General features: G+C 51.7%; 1 protein-coding gene and 1 long non-coding RNA gene across 13 annotated transcripts in view; both read right to left on the minus strand.

Annotated features, from left to right (window-relative positions):
• Positions 1-1100: 1100 nt before the first annotated feature.
• LOC120388577 lies at positions 1101-7138 on the minus strand. Of its 2 annotated transcripts, XR_005590608.1 has the most exons (6): positions 7082-7138; positions 5345-5708; positions 4846-4965; positions 4173-4364; positions 2092-2234; positions 1104-1267 (listed from the first exon to the last, which is right to left on the minus strand). It is a non-coding gene; the product is annotated as an uncharacterized LOC120388577 (long non-coding RNA). The 2 variants fall into 2 exon arrangements; XR_005590607.1 differs by having other exon boundaries at positions 1101-1267; positions 4846-5708.
• Positions 7139-19224: 12086 nt separating this feature from the next.
• Positions 19225-26159, minus strand: part of LOC120388892 (leucine-rich repeat and fibronectin type III domain-containing protein 1-like protein) — a 218216-nt gene continuing 211281 nt past the window's right edge. For all 11 annotated transcript variants that reach the window (XM_039511004.1, XM_039511003.1, XM_039511007.1 and 8 more), the window contains one exon: positions 19225-20923. In XM_039511004.1, the coding sequence (XP_039366938.1) occupies positions 20410-20923 (514 nt within the window). In that variant the 3' untranslated portion in view covers positions 19225-20409. The remainder of the gene's footprint in view (positions 20924-26159) is intronic.

A 26159-nucleotide genomic window follows, 5' to 3' on the forward strand; every position in this document is an offset into this window, starting at 1 on the left:
TGGGGTTCAAAAAAGAACTATGTAAATTCATGGAGGAGAGGTCCATCACCAGCTATTAGTAAGGATGGGCAGGGATGGCGTCCATAGCCTCTGTTTGCCAGAAGCTGGGAATGGGAAACAGGAGATGGATCACTCGGTGATTCCCTGTTCTGTTCATTCCCTCTGACCGAAGCCACTGTCGGAAGGGAGGATACTGGACTACACGGACCTTTCATCTGATCCAGTATTGTTATTTTTACATTTGTATGTTAAGTAGCACCTTGCACCTGCATCCAAGAGAGTCACTGTGAAGAGGAGACTATTGTCCCTTCCCCTGGTCTTAATCCCACAGAGCCCCATGGCCAACGAGGAGGTTCATGGCTTCCGAGGAAAACTAGAGTGGTACGGATGAGGAATAGAGGCCGTAATTGTTCACTCACAGCCAGACATGGAGAAGGCAGAAAGCTGAGGACTCTTCATCTCTGCTTACAAGGATGTCCAAGCTGCTCACGTCCACTTCTGCCAGTTTCTCCCCGGGCTGGGGCTCCTGAAGAACAATTCCTGTGCAAGTGCACCTACAAAAGCCAAGCATGAGCCATCACAACACAAAGCTCTATTGGTGCTTGAAATCTTGCCCACATCCCTGCTTCCCTATTCCATCCCATCCACATCATCCCCACTCGAACAGAGACAGTCAACATCCGCAGTCACTGCTCCACTCTAGTGCCCACTACGCTGCATGATTTTCATCCCCTCCTACTTCTTAATAGCTCCTGAAACCTAGGCTGTGGGGATACACATCTAGCACTCCTGACCGTGTCCTATGAAGGGAGACAGCACGAGGAGAGAGAGCGAGAGAGAGAGGATGTGTGTTGGCCAACACAGTAGAGTAGAGAAGAGAAAGAGAAACACAGGAGGAAGGCAAGCAACTCAACCCCTGGAGTCATCCTCATGGATCTAACCTTCTCCTGCGGAGGACATACCAATCCTGGCCAGAGAACTGAGCAGCCTCTGAAAACGGGGACCTGGTCTCCCTCATAACCACTAGTCAGGAACCTTTTCCTACAAACCCAGCCCTAGCTAACTGGGTGTCTATACCAGGAGCCAGCTGGGCCGTGAACAGAACCCTCAGCAAAACAGACACTTATCTCAGCGACAGTGGGGTCTGCTCAGCTCCCAGATGAATTACTCTTGCCTGGCATGAACACTGCTCGCAGTCTCATCCCTCTCGCTCGCTTTCCATCGCATGAGGGCAGTAGAATCTAACGTGTGACTTTTTTCCTCAGCACTAAACCCAGCACAGAGGAGAACAACAAAGTAAATTAGCATCTCTGTCTGCAATGTCGAGTAGTCTCTTCATTTCACAGCTCCTGTGTCCCATGGCTCCGCCCTCAACTACTTGACACCCGCAACTAGAAGGGACCCATTGTAACTGCACCCAAAATAGTCACTTTGCTCAATAGACTCTTGTCCCTTCCCCAGCTTTAATCCCAAAGAGCCTAAACCCAACTGTGACCAAGTGGGAACATTCTGAATGTTTTCTCTGAATACTGTGTGGGTGCCTCAATTTCCCCTATGCCTTTCTTAAATATCTAGGTGTGGGGGATCAGGGTGTATGATTTTTGCAAAGCTTAGAAGGCCCCTGTGATACTGTCTGCATAAAGAATCGCCAGCACTCTCTCCTGGCAACTAACGGCCTGGGCCCCTCCTCTGCAAAGGGGCCAACTGAAGGTGTCAGAGAAAGATCAGGTGACCTCCTGGCCCGGGAAAGGGAGAAAGGCTAGACAGGAGGGGCTGGAGAGTCTCCGATTGGAGCTGGCTGGGAAAATGGAGGGGAGCCCAGATGGGGCTCTGGCCGCCTGGCCCCCCCCCCCAAGATGGACCTAACTGAGGGGGTCCTGTTATCTGTACCTGCAAGACCTGTCTTGGACTGTGTTCCTGTCGTCTAAATAAGCCTTCTGTTTTACTGGCTGGCTGAGAGAGTCTTTGTGAATGACAGGAAGCCGGGGGTGCAGGGCCTTGTCTCCACCAAACTCCATGACACCAATGAGGAAGCACACGGCCTGAGAAGAAAACTACAGCGAGTACAGATAAGAAATTGAAAGCACTGACCTCTTACTCACAGCCAGTTATGAACAGTCCTCAGCTTTCTGCATTCTGAATGTCTCCTTAGAAGGATGTCCAAGCTGCTCAGATCCACCTCCTCCAGTTTCTGCTCCGCCTGGGACTCCTGGACAATTCCTCTGCAAGCGCAGCTGCAAAAGCCAAGCATGAGCCATCACTACACAAAGCTCTACTGGTGCTTGAAATCCTGCCCTCATCCCTGTCTCCCTCTTCCATCCCATCTACATCGGCAACACTCGATGAACAGAGACCAAGTTAACACCAACAGTAACTACTCCACTTTAGCACCCACTGCCCCACATGATTTTCGTCTCCTCCCACTTCTTCATTGCTCCTGAAACAGCCTGTGGGGTGCACACCTAGTATGCGTGCCCATGTGCTATGATGGGAGATAGCACAAGGAAAGGCAAGGACAGACAGAGAGAGTGTGTGTGTGTGGGCCAACATACTGGGGGGGGGAAGAGAGAGAGAGAAACACGGGAGGAAGGCAAGCAATTCGCCACCTAGAGTCATTCTCCTGGATCTAACCTTGTGCTGCAGATGATACACCGCTCCTGGCCAGAGAACTGAGCACCCCCTGAAAATAGGGACCTGGTCCAGGGGCGACTCCAGGCCCCAGCATGCCAAGCACGTGCTTGAGGCAGCATGCCGCGGGGGGGTGCTCTGCCGGTCGCCGGGAGGGCAACAGGCGGCTCCGGTGGACCTCCCGCAGGCGTCCCTGCTGGTCCCACGGCTTCGGTGGAGCATCCGCAGGCATGCCTGCGGGAGGTCCACCGGAGCCGCAAGACCGGCGACAGGCACAGCGCCCCGCACGACATGCCGCCGTGCTTGGAGCGGCGAAATGGCTAGAGCCGCCCCTGACCTGGTCTCCCTTATAACCACAGCTAGACAAAAACATTTTCTTACAAACACAGCCCCAGCAAATGGAGCGTCCCTACCAGGAGCAAGGTGGGCCGTGAGCCGAGCAATCACCAAAACAGACACTTCTCATTGAGAGTGGCAGCTGTTATGTTCGCAGTGGGACAGCTTTTTCGTGGCATTAATAGTTCGAGGTCCTCTTGCTCTCACTTGATTTCCATTGCATGAGTGCAGGAGACTCTGATGTGACACCCAGCAGGGTGGGAGGAGGGGGAGAAGAAAAAAAATTAGCACCTCCCTCTACAATGTCACAGTCTCTTCATTTCACAAATCCCGTATCCCACGGCTCTGTCCTCAACCCATCTCACATTACACCTTTAGCATTACAACCAAAAAGCAGCCCTTGCACCCAACATTGTCACTCTGGCCCCTCCCTGGCATGAATCCAACAGAGCCCCGTACCCAAAGACGAAGCACACGGCCTGTGAAGGATACTACGGCGAGTACAGATGAGGAAGTGAAAGCACTGACCATTTACTCACAGCCAGTTATGCAGAAGGCAGAAAGATGACGACTATTCATGTCTCCTTAGAAGGATGCCCAGGCTTCTCAGGTCCACTTCTGCATATTCTCGCCCATCGAGGGCTCCTGGATGATTCCTCTTCAAACTAATAAAGGCAAGCAAGTACCATCACTACACAGAGCTCTACTGGTGCATTTAATCTTGCCCTCATCCCTGCTTCCCTCTCTCATCCCATCCACATCCGCCCGACTCGATGAACAGACTGAGTCAACATCCACAGACACCGCGCCACTCTAGCGCCCACTGCCCTGCATGATTTTCATCCCCTCCTACTTGTTCATAGCTCCCGAGACCTAGCCTGTGGGGATGCACACCTAGCACGCCTGCCCGTGTGCTATGAAGAGAGACGGGATAAGGAGAGGCAAGGACAGAGACAGAGAGAGAGAGAGAAAGAGTGTTGGCCAACATACTAGAGAAGAGACAGACAGAGAGAGAAACATGGGAGGAAGGCAAGCAACTTGTCACCTGGAGTCATCCCCCTGGATCTCACCTTCTGATGCAGAGGACACACCGCTACTGGCCAGAGAACTGAGCAGCCCCTGAGTAGCAGAGAGTTTATGTCTCTCTCAAACACAGCTAGTCAAAAACACTTTTACAAACACAGCCCCAGCAAATGGAGCATCCCTACCAGGAGCAAGGTGGGCCGTGAGCAGAGCAATCACCAAAACAGACAGTTATCTCATTGAGAGTGGCGACTGTTCCACTCCCAGTAGGACGGCTTTTCCTTGGCATCAGTAGTTCTTGAGGTCCCATCGCTCTCGCTCGCTTTCCATGACATGAAGGCAGTAGACTCTGACACGTGACTTCTTTTCCCTTGGTACTAAACCCAGCACGAGAGGAAAAAACAAGTAAGTTACCATCTCAGTGGGCAATGTTGGGGAGGCTCTACTTTTCACCTCTCCCACACAGTGAGGCTCTGCCCTGAACCCTCATCCCATCACACCTTTAGGACTACAAGTAGAAAGCAACCCTTGGAATGACACCTTAAAACAGTCACTCTGCACAGCACACTCTGGTCACACACACCACACCTGTGGGGAAAAGCATGTTTTTGGCTTGTAACTTATTGCTTCTTGTAGCTTGTTGCTTCCAGCAAGCAGAGGCAAAGGGGGGCGAGAGTCAGGGGTGCACAGCGGGACCATCACAGTCCCAGACTGTAGACGCCAGGAGAGATCTAGAGACTCTGGTTCCTTCGAGCCTTAATCACACAGAGCCCCATAGACAACGAGGAAGCAAACAGAGTGTGAAGAAAATTGCAGTGAGTACAGATGAGGAATTCCAAGCCCTGACCTCTTACTCACAGGCAGTTATGTGGGAGGCAAAAAGCTGAGGACTGTTGATCTCCACTTAAGAGGATTTCCAGGCGGCTCAGGTCTACTTCTGCCAATTTCTCCTCCGGCTGCTGCTCCTGGATGATTCCTCTGCGAATGCAGTAAGTAAACCAAGAAAAAGCCATCACTACACAAAATGCAACTGGTGCATGAAATCTTGCCCTCATCCCTACCTCCCTGTCCCACGCCATCCACATCAGCCCCACTAGAGCAGAGACTCCGTCAACACCCACAGTCACCGCTGCACTCTACTGCCCACCACCCTGTGTGATTTTGGTCCCCTCCTACTTGTTCATCGCTCCCAAGACCTAGTCTGTGGGGACGCACAGCTACCACACCTACCCATGTCCTACGAAAGGAGACAGGACAAGGAGAGGCAAGGACAGAGACAGACAGAGAGTGTGTTGGCCAACACATTAGAGGAGAGAGAGACAGAGAGAAAAACGTGGGAGGAAGTCAAGAAACTCACCAGCTGGAGTCATCCCCCTGGATCCAACCTTCTGCTGCAGAGAACACACTGCTTGTGGACAGAGAAATGACCAGCCCCTGAAAATGGGGACCTTGTCTCCCTCGTAACTACAGCTATTCAGGAACCTTTTCCTACAAACTCAGCCCCAGCTAACGACAAGTCCTGGCCTGGAGGCAGGTGGACCGTTACAAGAGTCCTCACGAAACCAGACACTTATCTCACTGATGGTGACATCTGCTCCACTCCCAGCTTCATGGCATCTGCATAGCCTGGAATCAACAACGCTCACTGTCTCACGGCTCTTGGGCGCCTTCCATCTCACAGTTGGGGTGGGCTCTTACCCTTCACTTCTTTCTCTGTGGTACTAAGCACAACACAAGAGGGAAAAACAGAACTTATCAGAATCTGCAGTGTTGTGTAGGTTCTTCTTCTCCCATCTCCCATTACACCTTTATAGATACAATTAAAAAGCACGCAACGCACACTCAGCCTGTGGAGCTCCTGGCCAGAGAATGCTGTGAATGCCAAGACTATAATGGGGTTCAAGTAAGAACTAGGTACAGTAACTCCTCACTTAACGTTCTCGTTATGTTTTTGAAAAATGTGACTTTAAGTGAAACAATGTTAAGCAAGTCCAATTTCCCCATAAGAATGAATGTAAATGGGGGGTTACGCTGCAGGGAATTATTTTTTGCCATACAGGACAGTACTATAGTTGGGGAGTGCCCCCGCCTTACCCAACACGGGCACAGCCCACTGGCACTGGCGACAATGAGGCAGGCAAGGAGGCTGAAGGTGCTGTAGGCTAGCAGAAGCACGTTGCACAGGAGCAGCGGCAGCTTCCCCTCCCTGCAAGCACCAGGGTCGGGGGCCTCAACCCTCAGCCGCCCACGCCGCCTCTTCCCCCAAGCCCCCACCCTTAACCTGCCTCTTCTTCCCCCCTCCTTCCCCTTTACTTCATACACCGCGTCCTCGCTCCTGCCCGCAGCCATCAGCTGGCTTGCGGCATTTGGAAGCAGGGGAGGGAGGGGGAGCCTGCACAACGAGTCTTCACTCGCCGTCCCCGGACACCACAAGCCAGCTGATTGCCACAGGCAGGAGGCCGTGGGGGAAAGGCACTGATCCGCGGGGTCTGCTGGCGGACGGGAAGTGCTGGGGTGGGGGGGGCATAGGAGAGCTGATGGGGGGCTACCGACTGTGGACAAAGCAGGCAGCCAAACACCGTTATAGCGAAGCATTGCACAACTTTAAATACAGCATGTTCTGTAATTGACCAGGGACCTAAGATTGAAACAATGTTAAGCAAGAGGATGTTAAGTGGAGACTTATTGTCAATTCATGGAGGATGAGTCCATCAACGGCTATGAGTCAGGATGAGCAGGGATCGTGTCCCTGGCCCCTGTTTGCCAGGAGCTGGGAATGGGTGACAGTGGATGGATCACTTGGTAATTCCCTGTTCTGTTCATTCCTTCTGGGGCACCTGACATTAGCCACTGTCGGTAGACAGGATACTAGGCTACATGGACCTTTGATCTGACCCAGTCTGGCCATTCTTACGTTCATATGTTAAGCAGCCTGTTGCACCTGCATCCAAGACAGTCACTGAGCAGAAGAGACTGTTGTCCCTTCCCTTGGTTGTAATCCCACAGAGCCCCATGGCCAACAAGGAGGCTCACGGCCTCTGAAGAAAACTTGAGTGGTACGGATGAGGGATAGAGGCCATAATTGTTCACTCACAGCCAGTCATGGAGAAGGCAGAAAGCTGAGGACTCTTCATCTCTGCTTACAAGGATGTCCAGGCTGCTCAGGTTCACTTCTTCCAGTTTCTCCTCCGGCTCCAGCTCCTGGACAATTCCTCTGCAAACTAATAAAGACAAGCAGGAACTATCACTACACAGAGCTCTATTAACACCCTCATCCCTGCCTCCCTCTCCCATCCCATCTCCAGCCGCCCCAGTCGAGGAACAGAGACTGAGCCCACACTATCAGTCACCGCTCCACTCTACAATCCACTGCTCCCCACGGGTTTCGTCCCCTAGCTCGCCTGCCCGTGTGCTATGAAGGGTGAGTGTTGGGCAGGAAGGAGAGAGAAGGGCTGAGGGGCCCCATGGGTGGAGGGAGGAATGGGGGTGCAGGTTGGGGAATGCTGGACAAAGGAGAAAAGGGCACTGGGCGTCCCACAGATCTAGGGACAGAGTGGGATGCAGGTTGCGGTGGGAGGGAGGAAAAAAGGGGACTGAGGGGCCCAATGGATGGGGGAATGAACTGGGGGGGCTGTTGGTGAGGAAGGGGCGCTGAGCAGTCCCTACAGGTGGAGGCATGGATGGAGGCGCAGGTTGTGGTGAGCTGGGAGAATGTTGGAGAGAGATGGGATCTGAGGAGTCCCTTGAATGGAGGAATGAACTGGGGGATACAGGCGTGTAGGTTGGGGACAGTTGTTGCAGGCTCGGGGGTGTTGGGGAGGGAGGGAGGGGCGGAAGGGGCTATGGGAGAAGGCATGTATGGGGGAAGTAGGGATGGGGTGCCGGTTGGGGTGGCCTAGGAGGTGTTGGAGGGAGAAGAAAGGACTGAGGGGCCCAACGGATGGGGGGATAGACGGGCGTGGGCTGGTTTCGGCTAGAGGAACGGGCGTTCAGATTAGAGAAGGCTGCAGGCATAGGGGGCGGGGTGGGTGGGTGGGGGACTGGGGAAGCAGGTTGGGGATGGTTGGGTGGGCTGGGGTTAAAGAGAGGGATGAGGAAAGTCAGGGCGGGCTGGGGTGTGGGAGGGAAGAGGAAGGTTGTGGGGGCTGAGGGGATTAGAGAATGTCACGGGAGCTGGGGGTGGGGAAGGTCGTGGCGCACTAGGGATGCAGGGGCTGGGGTGCGGGGTACCAAGGGGCTTGGGAAATTCACAGTGTGCTGGGGCTGCGTGGGGCCCGTGGGGAGGGAAGCTTGCACACTGCAGATGTGTGGGAAGGTGGTGGTCCATGAGGAGCTGGGGAAGCTCACAGCAGTGCGGGGGCACAAGTGGGGGCATGGGGGTTGGGGAAGGTCGCAGGGGCTGTGGCTGGGGGAGCTGAGGGGAGGAAAGGCACGCTGGGAGGGTGGGGGCTGGGTGAGGTGGCTGGGTGAGGAAGCTGTGGGGATGGGGGCTGTGGTTGGGCAGGGGGGAAGGCACGCTGGGGTGCCAGGGGAGGTGGGGGAGGGGGCTGTGGCTGGGCAGAAGGTGGAGTGGTTGAGGGGCTGTGGCTGGGCAGGGGTGAGGAAAGGCGCGCCGGGAGGGCTGTGGCTGGGTGAGGAAGTGGTGGAGATGGGAGTGGGGCTGTGGCTGGGCGGGGCGCTGGGGAGGCGGGGAGCTGGGGAGCACATAGGGGCGGGGGGGGCCGGTCCCAAACACCCCACGGGGGGGCTGGGTCGCTGCGGGGGCCCCACGTCCCGGGGCCGCAGCGCCTCGCGCCCAACTCACCCAAGTCACCCGCTTATCACGGGCGGCCTCCAGACCGCTGACGTCACTTTCGCTCCAGGCCCCGCCCTGCGAGCGGAGCCTGTCGCACCCAAAGCGCCGCCCGCTGGGTCCGCGGGGCTGATGGGAGTTGTAGGCCGGGCGCACTACAACTCCCACAAGCCCTGCGTCATCCCGCCCTGCGCCTCCCCCAGCGGGGCTAGGGCTCTGGCTGGGACCCGCACTATTAAACCCCCCGGTGAAGGATTGAACAGCTGGAGACTGGGGCCGTGTGCAGAACTGTGTAAAAACCCCCGATGGCGGAGAGACAGATTGACATGGATCGATCATATCGGCTTTAAAAACAGAACTAGAGACTGGAGCAAATGAGGCAAAACTAGAAGGGGAACGTAGCGGGGAGGGTTTTGCTAGGGGACCAGCTGCTATTACTTAGAACATACAGACCGGGACCTCACTGCCCCCCCCCCCGCGGGATCCCATCCCCCCCCTCGTCACCCCCCAATTCCTCCCCCCACGAGCCACGTCATCCCCAATTCATTCCCTCCCAGGGCGGATCTACGAATTCCGCCGCCCCAAGCAGGACGGCACGCTGCGCCGCTCGCACTGCCGGGCGCCGGTCCCGCGCCTCCGCGGGACCTCCCGCAGACGTGCCGCTGGTCCCGCGCCTACGGTGGAGCTTCTGCAGGCCTCCCTGCGGGAGGTCCACACGAGCCGCGGGACCAGCGCACCCGCCGCAGTCATGCCTGCGGGAGGTCCGGTCGTCCCGCGGCTCCGGAAGGTCCGCCAGACCCGCCTGCCGCCCTCCCATTAGAATGCCCGGCTGGGGTCTGGAGCCGGCCCTGCCCCCTCCCCAGCCCAGACACTCTCTGATTCCTCCCCTCCCCGTCTTACCTTGGGCTCCGCAGACTGCCAGGTCTGATTCCGCTGCAGCGGGGGCGGCGGCTGCTGCTGGGAGACAGCTGTGCAGCTGCAGAGCCCAGCCTCCTTTGCCCCAGCGCTACCTTCCCCCTGTTTGTCCTGCAGCCCTCCCGAACCTCGTCACCCCCAATTCCTCTCCCCCCCACGAGCCTCGTCACCCCCAGAGTCTCCCCTCCGAGTCTCGTCTTACCTTGGGCTCTGGCCGGCTGATTGAATCAGCTCCGGCAGGCTGAGAGCTGCAGTCTGATTCAATCAGACGGCCAGGCAAACCGAGGGAAGGTAGCGCTCGGGAAAAGGAGACTCTAGCTGCACAGAGCGAGGGGTCCTGTCTCCCAGCAGCAACCTCAGCTGCTCGCTGTATGGTAACCTTAACAACAGGTTCTAAACCAGCTTCAAATTTAGCAACCGGTTCCAGCGAACTGGCTCCAGCTCACCACTGTACGTAGGTATCTGTCCCCCCCATGAACCCCCTAAGCCCCCACAGGACCCCTCCAGCCTGGACATAGGTATTTGTGCCCCCCCAGAAACCCCCTAAGCCCCCCCCCCCGGGAACCCTCCAGCCTGGAGGTAGGTATCTGTGTTTCCCCCGAACTCCCTGTGCCCCCCGCCCAGGACTCTTACAGCCTGGATGTAGGTATATGTGCCCCCCCACAAACCCCCTAAGAAACCCCGGGACCCCTCCAGCCGGGACTTAGATATCTGAGCACCCCAGAAACCCCAAACCCCCCCGGGACCCCTTTAGCCTGGAGGTAAGTATCTGTGCCCCCACAAACCCCTAATCCCCGGGACCCCTACAGCCTGGACATAGGTATCTGTGGCCCCACAACGCCCATAAGCCCTTCCGGGACCCCATAGCCTCAATATAGGTATCTCTGCCCCCACGCGAATCCCCTAAGCTCCCCGGGACCCTTACAGCCTGGGCGTAGGTAGATGTGCCCCCCACAACCCCCCTAAGCCCCCCTGGGACCCCTCCAGCCTGGATGTAGGTATCTGTGCCCCCCAGAAACCCCCTTATCCCCCCTCCAGGACCCCTACAGCCTGGATGTAGGTATCCATGCCCCCCACAACTCCCTTATCCCCCCGGGACAACTACAGCCTGGACGAAGGTATCTGTGCCCCCCACAATCCCCTAGCAGCCCCGGGACCCCTCCAGCCTAGATGTAGGTATCTGTGCCCCCACAAACCCGCTAAGCCCCCTGGGAGCCCTCCAGAATGGACGTCGGTATCTGTGCCCCCCACAAATTCTCTAAGCCCCCCAGGGACCCCTACAGCCTGGACATAGATATCTGTGTCCCCCTACATCCCCCCTAAGTCCCCCGGGACACCTACAGCCTGGAGAGAGGGCTGGGGGGGGGCCCTAAACCACCCCAAGACCCCTACAGCCTGGAGAGAGGCCTGGGGGGTCCCCCCGAACCCCCTAAGCCCTCCGGGACCCCTACAGCCTGGAGGGAGGGCTGGGAGGTCCACCGGAAACCCCTAAGTCCCCCGGGGACTCCTACAGCCTGGAGAGAGTGCTGGGGGCCCCCGTAACCCCCTAAAGCCCCCAGGGACCCCTACAGCCTGGAGAGAGGCCTGGGGGGGGCCGAACCCCCTAAACCACCCAGGGACCCTTACAGCCTAGAGAGAAGGCTGGGGGGCCCAAACCCCCTAACCCTCCCCGGAACCCCGACAGCCTAGAGAGAAGGCGGGGGGGCCCCCCAACCCCAAAGCTCCCCCAGGACTCCTACAGCCAGGACGGAGGACTGGGGGTGCCCTGGAACCCCCTAAGCCCCCCAGGACCCCTACAGCCAGGAGAGAGGGCTGGGGGGGCCCTAAACCACCCTGAGACCCCTACAGCCTGGAGAGGCCTGGGGTCCCCCACCCCTAAGCCCCCCAGGACCCCTAAAGCCTGGAGAGAGGCCTGGGGGTCCTCCCGAACCCCTTAAGCCCCCCGGGACCCCTACAGCCTGGACAGAGGTCTGGGGGGACTCCCGGAACCCCCTAAACCACCCCGGGACCCTTACAGCCTACAGAGAAGGCTGGGTGGCCCCCGAACCCCTAAGCCCCCCAAGGACCCCTGCAGCCTGGATGGAGGACTGGGGGGTGCCCCAGAACCCCCTAAGACCCCCCAGGACCCCTACAGACAGGACAGAGGTCTGGGGGACCCCCAGAACCCCCTAAGCCCCCCCGGGACACCTACAGCCTGGAGAGAGGGCTGGGGGGCCCCTAAACCACCCCGAGACCCCTAACAGCCTGGAGAGAGGGCTGGGGGGGCCCTAAACCACCCTGAGACCCCTACAGCCTGGAGAGAGGCCTGGGGACCCTTCTGGAACCCCCTAAGCCCCCTGGGACCCCTACAGCCTGGAGAGAGGCCTGGGGGGTCCCCCCAAACCCCCTAAGCCCTCCGGGACCCCTGCAGCCTGGAGGGAGGGCTGGGGGGCCCCTGTAACCCCCTAAAGCCCCCCGGGACCCCTAAAGCCGGGAGAGAGCTCTGAGGGGACTCCCAGAACCCCCTAAACCACCCTGGGACCCTTACAGCCTAGAGAGAGGGCAGGGGGGTCCCCGAACCCATAAGCCCCCCCAGGAATCCTACAGCCTGGAGAGAGCATTGGGGGGCCCCCCAGTACCTCCTAAGCCCCCACGGGACCACTACAGCCTGGAGAGAGTGCTGGGGGCCCCCGTAACCCCCTAAAGCCCCCTGGGACTCCTACAGCCTGGAGAGAGGCCTGGGGCCCCCCCTAAACCCCTACGCCCCCCAAGGACCCCTACAGCCTGGAGAGAGGACTGGGGGCTCCAACCCCCAAGCCCCCCCGGGAACCCTACAGCCTGGAGAGAGGGCTGGGGGCCCCCCGAACCCTCTAACCCCCCCGGGACACCTACAGCCTGGAGACAGGGATGGGGGGCCCCCGGAACCCCCTAAGCCCCCCTGGGACCCCTACAGCCTGGAGGGAGGCCTGGGGGGGGCCCCGTAACCCCCTAAGCCCCCCAGTACCCTACAGTCTGGATAGAAGCTGGGGGGTTCCCCCGAGCCCCATAAGCACCCCCGGGACCCCTACAGCCTGGAGAGAGGCCTGGGAGCCCCTCTGGAACCCCCTAAGCCCCCCTGGGACCCTTGCAGCAGGAGAGAGAGGGCTGGGGGCCCCCTCGAACGCCCTAAGCCCCACAGGGACCCCAAAGCCTGGAGAGAGTGCTGGGGGCCCCTCCGAACCCCCTAAGCCCCATCGGGACCCCTATATTCTGGAAAGAGGGCTGGGAGGGCCCCCGGAACCTCCTAAGCCCCAGTGATGGCTGCAGTGACACCATGTGGACACGAAGGGTAATGCACAGAGCATTTCCTGCATGGAGCAGCATTGACACCTTGTGGCCACGCAGGGTAATGCACAGAACAGTTCTTGCATGGAGCTACAGTGACACTGTGTGGCCACGCAGAGTAATGCACAGAGCAGTTCCTGCATGGAGCTACAGTGCAACCGTGTGGCCACGCAGGTTAATGCACAGAGCACTTCTCACGGAGCAGCAGTGACACTATGTGGCCACGCAGGGTAATGCACAGAGCAGTTCCTGCATGGAGCAGCAGTGACACCATGTGGCCACACAGGGTAATGCACAGAGCAGTTCCTGCATGGAGCAGCAGTGACACTGTGTGGCCATGAAAGGTAATGCACAGAGAATTTCTCACGGAGCAACAGGGACACCGTGTGGCCACGCAGGGTAATGCACAGAGCAGTTCCTGCAAGGAGCAGCAGTGACACCGTGTGGCCATGAAAGGTAATGCACAGATCATTTCTCACGGAGCAACAGGGACACCATGTGGCCACGCAGGGTAATGCACAGACGATTTCTCACGGAGCAACAGACACACCGTGTGGCCACGCAGGGTAATGCACAGAGTATTTATCATGGAGCAAGAGTGACACCGTGTGGCCACAAAGGTTAATGCACAAAGCAGTTCCTGCATGGAGCAACAGGGATACCGTGTGGCCATGCAGGGTAATACACAGAGCAGTTCCTGCATGGAGCCACAGTGACACCGTGTGGCCACGAAAGGCAATGCACAGAGAATTTCTCACGGAGCAACAGACACACCATGTGGCCACGCAGGTTAATGCACAGAGCACTTGTCACGGAGCAGCAGTGACACTGTGTGGCCACAAAGGGCAATGCACAGTGCAGTTCCTGCATGGAGCCACAGTGACACTGTGTGGCCATGAAAGGTAATGCACAGAGCATTTCTCACAGCAACAGGGACACCATGTGGCCACGCAGGGTAATGCACAGAGTATTTCTCACGGAGCAACAGACACGCCATGTGGCCACAAAGGGCAATGCACAGAGGAGTTCCTGCATGGAGCAGCAGTGACACAGTGCGGCCACAAAGGGTAATGCACAGAGCAGTTCCTGCATGGAGATTCAATGACACCGTGTGACCACGCAGGGTAATGCACAGAGTAGTTCCTGCATAGAGCTACAGTGACACCGTGTGGCCACGCAGTGTAATGCACAGAGTATTTATCATGGAGCAAGAGTGACACCGTGTGGCCACGAAGTGTAATGCACAAAGCAGTCCCTGCATGGAGCAACAGGGACACCGTGTGGCCACGAAGGGTAATGCACAGAGCAGTTCCTGCAAGGAGCAGCAGTGAAACCGTGTGGCCACGCAGGGTAATACACACAGCAGTTCCTGCATGGAGCCACAGTGACACCGTTTGGCCATGAAAGGTAATGCACAGAGAATTTCTCACGGAGCAACAGGGACACCATGTGGCCACGCAGGGTAATACACAGACTATTTCTCACGGAGCAACAGACACGCCATGTGGCCACAAAGGGCAATGCACAGAGCAGTTCCTCACGGAGCAACAGTGACACCATGTGGCCACTAAGGGTAATGCACAGAGCAGTTCCTGCATGGAGCTACAGTGACACCGTGTGGCCACGCAGGGTAATGCACAGAGCAGTTCGTGCATGGAGCAGCAGTGACACCGTGTGGCCACAAAGGGTAATGCACAGAGCATTTCTCTCAGAGGAACAGTGACACCATGTGGCCACATAGGGTAATGCACAGAGCAGTTCCTGCATGGAGCTACAGTGACACCAAGTGGCCATGCAGGGTAATGCACAGACCATTTATTTCAGAGGAACAGTGACAGCGTGTGGCCATGCAGGGTAATGCACAGAACATTTCTCACGGAGCAGCAGTGACACCGTGTGGCCACGCAGGGTAATGCACAGAGGAGTTCCTGCATGGAGATTCAATGACACCGTGTGACCACGCAGGGTAATGCACAGAGCAGTTCCTGCATGGAGCTACAGTGACACCGTGTGGCCACGCAGGGTAATGCACAGAGCAGTTCCTTCATGGAGTTACAGTGACACCGTGTGGCCACGCAGTGTAATGCACAGAGCAGTTCCTGCATGGAGCTACAGTGACACGCCATGCACTGTGGCTCCATGCAGGAACTGCTGTGTGTATTACCCTGCGTGGCCACACGGTGTCCCTGTTGCTCCATGCAGGAACTGCTTTGTGCATTAACCTTCGTGGCCACACGGTGTCACTCTTGCTCCATGATAAATACTCTGTGCATTACCCTGCGTGGCCACACGGTGTCACTGCTGCTCCTTGCAGGAACTGCTCTCTGCATTACTCTGCGTGGCCACACGCTGTGTCTGTTGCTCCGTGAGAAATTGTCTGTGCATTACCCTGCGTGGCCACATGGTGTCCCTGTTGCTCCGTGAGAAATGCTCTGTGCATTACCTTTCATGGCCACACGGTGTCACTGTGGCTCCATGCAGGAACTGCTCTGTGCATTACCCTGTGTGGCCACATGGTCTCACTGCTGCTCCGCGATAAATGCTCTGTGCGTTACCCTGCGTGGCCACACGGTGTCACTGTAGCTCCATGTAGGAACTGTTCTGTGCATTACCCTGCGTGGCCAAAAGGTGTCAATGCTGCTCCATGCAGGAAATGCTCTGTGCATTACCCTTCGTGTCCCTAACCCTAACCCCCTAACCCTAACCCTAACCCTAAACCCTAACCCCGACCCAACCCGACCCCAACCTAACCCTGACCCTAACCCTGACCCTAACCCTCGCCCTAGTCCTAACCCTAACCTAACCGCAACCCCCTAACCCCAACCCTCACCCCTGACCCCGACCCCAACCTAACCCTCACCCCTAACCCTACCCCTAAACCCTCCCCCTCCCCCTAACCCCAACCCACCCTGACCCTGACCCAACCCTAACCCTAACCTACCCCTGACCCTAACCCAACCCTAACCCTAACCCCAACCGTAACCCCCTAACCTCCTCACCCTAACCCTCACCCTAAACCCTAACCCTGACCCCTACCCTAACCTGACCCTCACCCTCACCCCTAACCCTAAACCTACCCCTAACCCCCTAACCCTAACCCTCACCCTGACCCTGACCCTGACCCCTTAACCCCTAACCCTCACCCCTACCCCTAAACCCTCACCCTACCCTCACCCCAAACCTTAAGCCTCACCCTCACCCCAAACCCTAACCCCTCACCCTGACCCCGACCTGACCCTGACCCCGACCCCAACCCTCACCCCTAACCCTAAACCCTAACCCAACCCTAACCCTAAACCCTGACCCTAAACCCAACCCTAACCCAAACCCTGACCCCCACCCCTCACCTGACCTAACCTCACCTCACCTAAACCGACCCTACCCTCACCCTAACCTCACCCTGACCCTCACCCTGACCCTAAACCCGACCCTAACCCCAAACCCTAACCCCTTACCCTAACCCCTCACCCCAAACCTAACCCCTGACCCTAACCCCTCACCCTCACCCCAAACCCTAACCCCTCACCCTCACCCTGACCCCAACCCGACCCTCACCCAGACCCCGACCCAAACCCCTAACCCCTAACCCCACCCCTAACCCTAACCCTCACCTCACCTCAGCCCAAACCCTAACCCCTCACCTCACCCTGACCCTGACCCCAACCCGACCCTCACCCTGACCCCGACCCTAACCCCCTAACCCTAACCCCAACCCCGATCCTAACCCCAAACCCTAACCCCTGACCCCCTAACCCTACCCCTAACCCTCCCCTCCCCCTAAACCCTTCCCCTGACCCTCACCCCTACCCCTAAACCCTAAACCCAAAACCTAAACCCTGACCCCTAACCCTCACGCTAACCCCTCACCTCACCCTACCCCTCACCCTCACCCAACCCCTAACCCTCCTCCTCCCCTAAACCCTAACCCTCCCTATCCCTAAACCCTAACCCCTAAACCTAACCCCTAACCCCGACCCCAACCACACCCAGACCCAAACCCAACCCCAAACCCCCACCCCCTCACCCTAACCCCTCACCCTCACCCCTAACCCCTGACCCTAACCCAACCCTACCCCTACCCTCACCCCTCACCCCAACCCTACCCCTGACCCCCACCCCCACCCTAACCTAACCCTGACCCTCTAACCCCCTCACCCCGACCCTAACCCCAACCCTACCCCTACCCCTTAACCCTAACCCCAACCCTGACCCTACCCCTAACCCCCACCCTACCCCAACCCTAACACCCTAACCTTAACAACCCTAACCCTCACCCTCCCCCTGACCCTGACCCTAAACCCTTACCCCTACCCCTCACCCTGATCCTAGCCCTAACCCTAACCCCTAGCCTTAAACCCTAACCTGACCCTAAACCTAACCTGACCCCTAACCCCTACCCCACCCCGACCTAACCCTGACCCTACCCCTCACCCCAACCCCTAACCCTACCCTTAACCCTACCTAACCCCACCCCAGCCTGACCCTAACCCTACCCCTAGACCCAAACAACCCTACCCCTAACCCCAAACAACCCTACCCCTCACCGACCTTAACCCCTACCCCTAACCCCACCCTGACCCTACCCCTAACCCTAACCCCTGACCCTGACCCTACCCCTACCCCTAATCCCTCACCCTGACCCTAACCCCAACCTAACCCCTAACCCCTCACCTCACCCGACCCCAACCCCACCCCTAACCCTGACCTCACCCTGACCCTCCCCTCACCCCGCCCCGACCCTCACCCCCACCCTAACCCTACTCTCACCCTAAGCCCTAGATCCTTACCGTAACCTAACCTTGACCCAGACCCTACCCCTAAACCCTAACCTAAACCCTACCCTTACCCCCAACCCTAACCCCTGTTTCTGAGTCGATGCTGCTCAGGAACAGCTAATTTTGGGGCGTGCATGGGGTGGGTCCACTTGTCCTGAAGTCTCCTGTGTGGAGAAGGCTTCGTCCGCAGAACCACCTCTATGGAAGCCAGGCAGGGCCAGGAGCTTCTCCACCCCAGCTTCTGTTCTGAACACTTCTCTGCAACCCGGCTTCATGCCCTCTCCAGCACCTGCTCAGGGTGGCAAGCCCGAGCTGCGCACAGGCTTCCTGCCAGACACCTTTAAAGTCTCTATTGGTTGTTTTTAAGCCTTAGGCTCAGTCCCTTTAAATGCTCTTAATTTCTGTGGTACTAATAAGGGCACAAATCCACTTAATTTTTTTCCAGATCATCTTTAAAGGAGACCTTTTTGGCCAACGATGCCCAGAAAGACATGACAGAGGTAGCAACAATCAGTAATTACAACAAGGTGGACTCATGTGAAGGTTCACTGATTGTTCTTAAATGCCACACTTGTCCACCTCTCCAGCAATTGATATCACTAACTGGTGAAGTGGGACTGCCAAGGGTTTGTGATATCCCCACCTGCTGGAAAAGAAGTGGAAAAAACCCAACTACCCCTGAACACAGGTCTCCGCTGAAAAGGAGTGTGGAAATGATTCAGTTACTCTCAACCATGGAGAACTATTTCCGCAGCAAGGCGATAGTTCAGCACCCGGCACTGCTTGTAAAACGTAACTTTCAAAAATATGTTCATGGGTTGATGATACTGAATCTTTTTTTTTTAAAAAAAAGGTCTTAAAGGCTTCCAGCTCATTGTGACTTATGAGCCTAAAAATGGACCCATTAAAATGTTTGTGTTCAGTTTAATTTCAGTTAGGGAGTTAAATCAGTATCTGGGCCACACCAAATAAACTCTGTATACAGGAGATTATAAAAAGCCCCGATACTGCGGCAATTAAGACTGAAAAAATTAGTTTTTGAACAATTATATTAATTATTTTAGTGTAATGATTGAATAAAATATATTACTTTAATGTTGACAGCAATTAAAGCTGTCCAATGTATCTTTTTGCCTATCCCATACTTTCAGAGCCAACCAGAGAAATATTGCTGGATGCTTAAAGAGAAACTGTTAGAATAAGGATTTCTTTTTCTCTTTCAATGACGACACAATCCTTTTAAAGATTTAAACTGTTTTGTTTTGGAAATTAACTTTTCAAGTAATTTACTTCCTTCTTGTCACATAATTTCTTTCAGTTTGGACAACAAAAAAGAGACTAGTCAGTTTTATTTATGTAGGGTTTCTTTCTTTCATTTTTTTTTTTTTTAGTAATTTTGTGTTCAAATTCACATGCTAGAACAGTGCAGAGGAATGCTGTTTAATTCAACAATTTATTTAAACTCATGGATTGCTCTTAGGTTTTGTAGAAAGTCATTACAAAAACCTAATTTTGGGACTCATTTTGACCTGACAGTACCCCTTTAAACAAAAAGAAGATTTAATTATTAAATATGAATTGTTAAAATGAATTGCACATAAACATTTACATAGTTAATCCTTTGGCCAATTACATTACGCTTCATGCAGTACTACAGAAATAAGAGATTGGTTATCAATGTTATCTGAAGATGCAGTGCCACACAGTGAGACAGTGCAATGCATGTTGGGAGAGGAGAGCTTTAACTTGTGGGTCCTCCCTCTAAAAATATACCAGAAAGAGAGAGATTAGCTTGGTTGACACTTGACACAATTTGAGAGTGGGAGATTAGTACACAGTTTCCAGTATGGCAAAGATGTGCACAACACACCATTTCTAATTTAAGTAGCTTTCTGAAGACTTAAATTAGGAAGGATAAAAGTGGGAGCTCCTCCCTGTCTAAGGTGAGGTAAACCTAACTGAAAAGAAAGAGAAGGGTCTTCAAGGCACAGTCTTGAATAATATCAGCCTTTACAAAGCAAACAATATATGCCAGCAATTCTGTACCAGTGAATAGTGCGAGATGATGTCAAAATCCTTCAGTTTTCTTTTCCTTATTTGGAGTAGTATTTTGTCCACGGAGGAACCTTTAGTTTTTTCTTTTGTGGATGACATGTGTATACAATGCACATAGACTGATGAACATCTCAGGATTAACAAGCTGAGAACTTTTTATAACATTTCATTGCTCATTAACAGCTTGGTAGTTGAACTGGTAAATGACTCTACTATCAGAGAAGTTTGAGGTTCCTGAGAGTTGGTCTTGCTGCCAGTTGGTAACTGAATGAATGAATAGTGCATTTTTACTAAAGACAAACCAAGTCAGAATATAGTTATGCTTCTGATTCAATACCACAGGTGAATGCTATAAAAGAAACAGTAAAAAAAATCTTGTAAATCACACACTTTATATTTAATATATTGAAACAAAAATAGTTAAGAATGCAGGAACTGTTTTACAGATTAAAAAAATATTTTTAAACCATCTGATCTTAAAAATAGACAATAGTAGTGAAGCTTAAAATACAACCACTCGCATTAAAATGTTTTAAGCAATACCATCTTGGCTCGTGTGGTGTGTCCTGCTTTGTCACATTGCTATTGAGATAACGCTTCAGTTGTTAAAAAGGTTGTGTCAGTAAGAGTCATTCGTTCACAATCCAAATCTACAATAGTTTTGCCTTTGATGGAAGTTCCTGAGCATTCCTGATGCAAACTTTCCTGTCTCTCTGTGAGTTTGGAAGCAGAATGAGCCATTGACCCACTCTGACTACCATTGGTCTGAGAGCAGACATTATTAACTTTAGTATTTTTATTTTTGTGGTGATTGTTGTAGACTTTATACTTCATGAGAAGAATGAAGATGAAAACAAGAACGGAAGCCACAATTATTCCACCAATAATGATGATCATGGTTCCTCCAAGAAACTGGGCATGAAGAGAGCGGCACTGCTTATATTCTTCCTGTGTGGTGAACTGCACACACCCAATCACCCTGGTTGCAGTTAGAGATGTCAATCCATCATCATAAACAGCGAGAACACAAAGGTCATACTCACGTCCTGCAACCAGATCAGCCAGGAAGAAGGATTTGCTAATGGCCGGGATCATCCTAGAAGGGAAAACGGGTAAAATAAATGCCTGAAATGCAGTGCACCATGGAAAAATGCTTTGCCTGGTCAAGAAATTCAAAGCTATGGTCCACAGAGTAACTTTACTTCTTCCCGCTTCGTCTTCTACTGCACAATACATGCTCTCCCCCCTTATTGGAGAAATACTACAGAGTAAATAGCACAAGGAATTTGCACCTGCGTAGAGATTGTTATTATTGCATGTAAGTAACGACATTTCCTGTGATGCAAGCTTACAGAGTTCTGGTGCATAGCAATTGTACACAGTGGTGCAATCTTAACCTGAATGTTACTTTACAGTGAACTTTAAATATAATTTCCCTTTTTCAAAAAAAGAAAGAATAAGTAAAGACGTGGAAGAAGAAATGCAACCGGAACTGGAAGAGACTTGCCATAACAGAGAAAATAAAAGCAGCCACCTAATGCATAACAGATGAGCATGTTCTACGAACATCTTTTCCTTGAAGTCCCTCCTCCAAGTACTGATCAGAGCCAGTCTTGCTTAGTGTATGAAATCTGACATGACTACAAAGCATGGTAGTATAACTCTACTACATGTTGTCTCATTGAAGTGCCAGGGAGTGAGCTAATGGAAGCACGAATCAAAAACAGATCTCAAACTGCAAGCCAACTACTTCTAGGCTATGAACATATATTTTCTCAGCTACTGTAAACTAGCACACCTCCACAGAAATCAATCGAGCTACACTAATTAACACCAACTGAGAATTTGTCGCAGTAATGTATGTAAAAATCTTTTTACACACACAAGTTCCCTATAAGCTGCATGGCCGCGCAGCAGCTGTTTTAGCACCATGCACGCACTCAGGGAACCTGCCCGTCTGGGACCTGCTGCAGCCAGGGGAGAGATGCCCCTTCCCCAGCCCCAAAATATCATAGCCCCCAACCTGCTGTGGCTATAGGAGAGGTGCCCCTCCCCAACTTAGCCCTGGACCTGCCACAGCTGGGAAAGGGGCGACCTGAACCCAGCCCGGACCTGCCGCAGCCAGGGTGCCCCTCCTCCCGGCCCCAACTCACCCCGGACATGCTGGGGGAGGGGTGCCCCAAACCCAGCCGCGTCCTGGACCTGCTGCAGCCGGGGTGCCCCTCCCTGTGGCCTGAACCCAGCCCCGGCCTGGGCGCCCCTCCCCTGGGCCAAACCCTGTCCCGGACCTGCCACGGCCAGGGAGAGCCTCCCCCGGCCCAGACCTGCTGTGGTCAGGGGAGGGGCGCCTCTCCCCCCTAGGCCAGGTGCTACTGTGGGGAGAGAGAGCTGGGGGAAGTCCTCTCTCCCCACCGTAGCCCCGGAGCATGCTCCTGCACCCCAAATCCCCAGCCAGAGCCCTCACCCTCTGTTCTTGCGTGTGCGTGCACACACACACACACACAGAGTTAAGATCAGCATTTATAAAGAAACAAGCAGCATAAAACAAAGGCTATTCCTATGTGGTCACCCAGTCAATTGTAGACTAGTCTAAACATGCTCAGCTTTGAAAATTAGGATCATCCCCATTCAGCCCAATAAGAACATCTGCATACAAGCCTGCAACTGCTATAATTTAAGTTACGTTCTTATAACTTCTATAATGTAATCATTACATTAAAAATGAACATCTGCAGAATTATTATTTTTAGTTAATACTGTTATCTGTAACATTAAATAAACTGCTGCACAGGTGACAAGTTGGAAAATTAATGAGAATCCAGAATACACCATTGCATAATCAGACCTCTGAGGAAACTTAATATAGTTTCCACCTAACATCAGAAACTATGTTCTGGTTAAAGGAATGTTATACTGTAGTCAGTATCACTGACTGAAAATTGGGGGGGAAGTGTCTCTGTATTAATTATTTTTCTCTGTGTTTTCATTATTTTGAGCAGCATTATGTTATTGTCTGCATCCAGATATATTTAGAGAGCACTAATGTATTAAAATCATAAGGTACCTACAAAGGAAAAAGAATCCTCTGGATATTTCCCCTTTTTTGTTACTTTTTGATGTATAAAGCATGCAAGAGTACTTTGTTTGTAACCTTAGAAATGTAAGGAATATCAAGTCTTGTGTCTCTTGTTTTGGTGGGAGATTGCCTCAGAGGACCTACAGAAGTGGACTGGGAAGTTTCTTTGAATTTAAGTGGCAAAGGTGTGTGTTGCCCCTTTGCAAAGAGCTTTTTTTTTTCTTTTTTGTTTTGTTTCAGGTTTTTTTTTGTTAGGCTGTTGAGTTAAGTAGATTTTAAACAAAAAACAAACTAAAACAGAGTTTTAAACAGAGGGAGCAAAAAACCACTCCCCCTCTCAGTTAGGTTTCACTTATTTGGTACCAGTGATTTCATAAACTAATTACTTCTCTACTTACTTAGTTACTCTCTACTTCATTCTCTAACTACTTCTCTACTGATCTTAAAATTAACGTGTATTTGTGAGCAGTCAATTGATAACTATTTCCAACATGCTACAGAATTTTACATTTACTTAATTGATGCATTTCACTGGACTGCATGAAAAAGTTGTATGCTTCATGGCAAATTATTTTATATAAACAAACCTGCATGTTCAAGCTCTGTCTTGAAAGAAAGAAAGAAAGAAAGAAAGAAAGAAAGAAAGAAAGAAAGAAAACTCAGTAATTAAGAAGAGAGTTGGTTTAAGTTGAAAATCTTTGCAGCTAAAATATATATATATATATATATATGAATGAATGAACTGGAAGAGAAAAATGACCAGCAGCAAGTTTTTAGATATTTATCTTTTTTTTAGGTGTTAGTTCACTAAAACAGGAAATCAGTGTAACCATCGAGTTCCACCTCCTCACTACGTAGGGCTGAATATGACAAGACAACAAGAATCTTCACTTGCCATTGACTTCTGGGGGCTTTCTGGGGTGATTATAGCTTGGAGGGTCATACTTCTCCTATACTACTAAATTCTGTGTTTGAGCATATTCCAGAATGCAGATAGATTCTAAACTTCCTGGACATTTTGACCAAACTGTCAGCATATTGCAGAGCAAAATAAACTGTCTTTGACATGCACTAGTTTTCTGATAAAGTTATTTTGAAAGCCACATAAAGAACAAGAGAAACAGACAGGAAGTACTATGCTAAAAGCAGCCATCAAGAACTACTAGAATTCAGCCTTTACCAACACTCCCGTCTTGGACAGAAAGTTTTAGCAAACAAAATAAGGTACTTCCAGATACAGTAACATATTTAATTAATCAAACTCTTTGTACTATATGGCTTATTCAGCAGTCTTTAATGCTGCTTTTTTTCTTCTGTCCTATAACTTTTTGGACTCCATTATTGTGAATGGGTTGGTGTAAAAGTTTAATTAATTAGCATTAAAAGCTATTTACAGTAGGTAGCGTATTAGAAAAATGGAGTGTTTAGCAGCCAATGAAGCACATCTATATTCTTTGTAATTAAATGAATAGATATGGAGTAAACAAGTTCAAATACTTCCAAACAATGGCATTTTTATGTCCTGTGACGCTACATACAAATGTTAAATAAACAACAATTAATACTACATTTGAGATGTGCCAGCTCTTTTGAAGACCATTTCCAGCTCTGTAAACTAGAAGAGCCATAGTGTTCCTTGAGTGCACGTGTAACACCCAGGATAAGGAGTTACAGACATGCATCAAGGGAAAGTTGCTACCTTGGCTTCTTAGAAAGTCAGAACAAAATCCAGACAAGTCTCCTCCCCTTTTCTTGAAGGTGTTTGGATCACTGAGGTGATTGGAACTGCAGTGTCTAGAAGGTCGGCTTGTCATCTTTATTTTTAGGGTAATCTAATATATGGACAACTGGATATTCAGTTAATTGAATAATTTATTTTATAAATGATTGTGATAAAAGCTATTAAAATTGTTTTATTATAATAATAATTGGAGGTATTTAATGCATTGTGGGCCTGTTTGAATAACAAAGAGCAATGGCTAGAAAAGAGAAGGCTAAATAGTGGTAACGTTCTTGTAGTCAGCTATGACGTGGTGCACAGACATATTCTAGCTGTATTGTGTGTTCATCACCATGGTATCTGAGTACTTAGAAAATACTTGAGAAAATGTCAGCTCCATAATGATTGTGTCTGTTTTCACTTTAGTTTGACCTGCTAACATTTTAAGCAGCATAGACTTTGTGTTATAGGTTTGTAGCAAAATGTAACATGAATGGCATATAATCCTTGACAATCTGAGTGATAAAATAATTTAGATTTAGGCCATACCGTGATTCTAAATGGGGTAAGACCAATATACAAACCACTGAGTGGAATTATTCTATCTCAAACTAGCAGCTTTCAATGATCAAAGTCATTTATTTAAATAATTTAATTCACATGAAAGACATTTCACAATAGCAATAAGGCAACTGCAGGACTGTGTTTATGTGAGATAATCATACCTCTGGGGAATAAGGACTTTGCTGGGCTACTTTTCTTTTTAATGCCTCAGGACGGCTGATGATTTTTGTCTCATGCTAACTACCTGTTGAGTCTCACTGCTTTATTACCTTTACTTGTATGAAAGTTTAGTTGGAAATTAGTTTGCTATTGGTTGTACATTGACAAAACTATTAATTTTAGTTTCAAGTCTGTCGAATAAATCATTTCTTTTTAGACAAAGCATACTGTTCCTCCAATTACAGTCTGATTAGGAATTGCTCTTTCTGAAGTTGTACACTCTCAGAGGAATCCAAGCATGGCTCTAAATGTATAAATTGTTCATAAGCACTGTTGTATTGATCTCAAAGGTCAGAAGAGTTAACGGTGTTATAAATTCTTTCACTGTCCAACATTAAACAATGTTATAAAGGTTTGGGGAGCGTGGAGGGCATGTTCTACAGAGGCCTTGGTTTACTCGATTTCTTTGCAAACACCCAGAAGCATTCATTCTAAAGTTGAAAGTTTATTGATCAGTCACAAGAAATTAAAACAAGCATTTAAACCAGTGATTATGCAAAAAAAATCTCTGAAGTCTCTCCTTTTGGAGGCAAAATATCAGTCTCTTATTTTCAGAACAACCTTTCTTCGATGAAAAGGAAAAGGTTAATTTTACTTTCAGTCCTAATGTATAAAGCATATTTGTTTGTGTTTTTAACATGCAGACAGATACAAGGCAGAGAAGAGACAGGAGAAAAGGAGGGGGATATATGGCTTTTGTGATGATTTGTTTAGAACACTGGTTGGCTGGTCCGTCATGAATGGATACGTTGG

This window comes from Mauremys reevesii, linkage group 22 (assembly GCF_016161935.1).
Source record: "Mauremys reevesii isolate NIE-2019 linkage group 22, ASM1616193v1, whole genome shotgun sequence".
NCBI classification, from domain to species: Eukaryota; Metazoa; Chordata; order Testudines; family Geoemydidae; genus Mauremys; species Mauremys reevesii.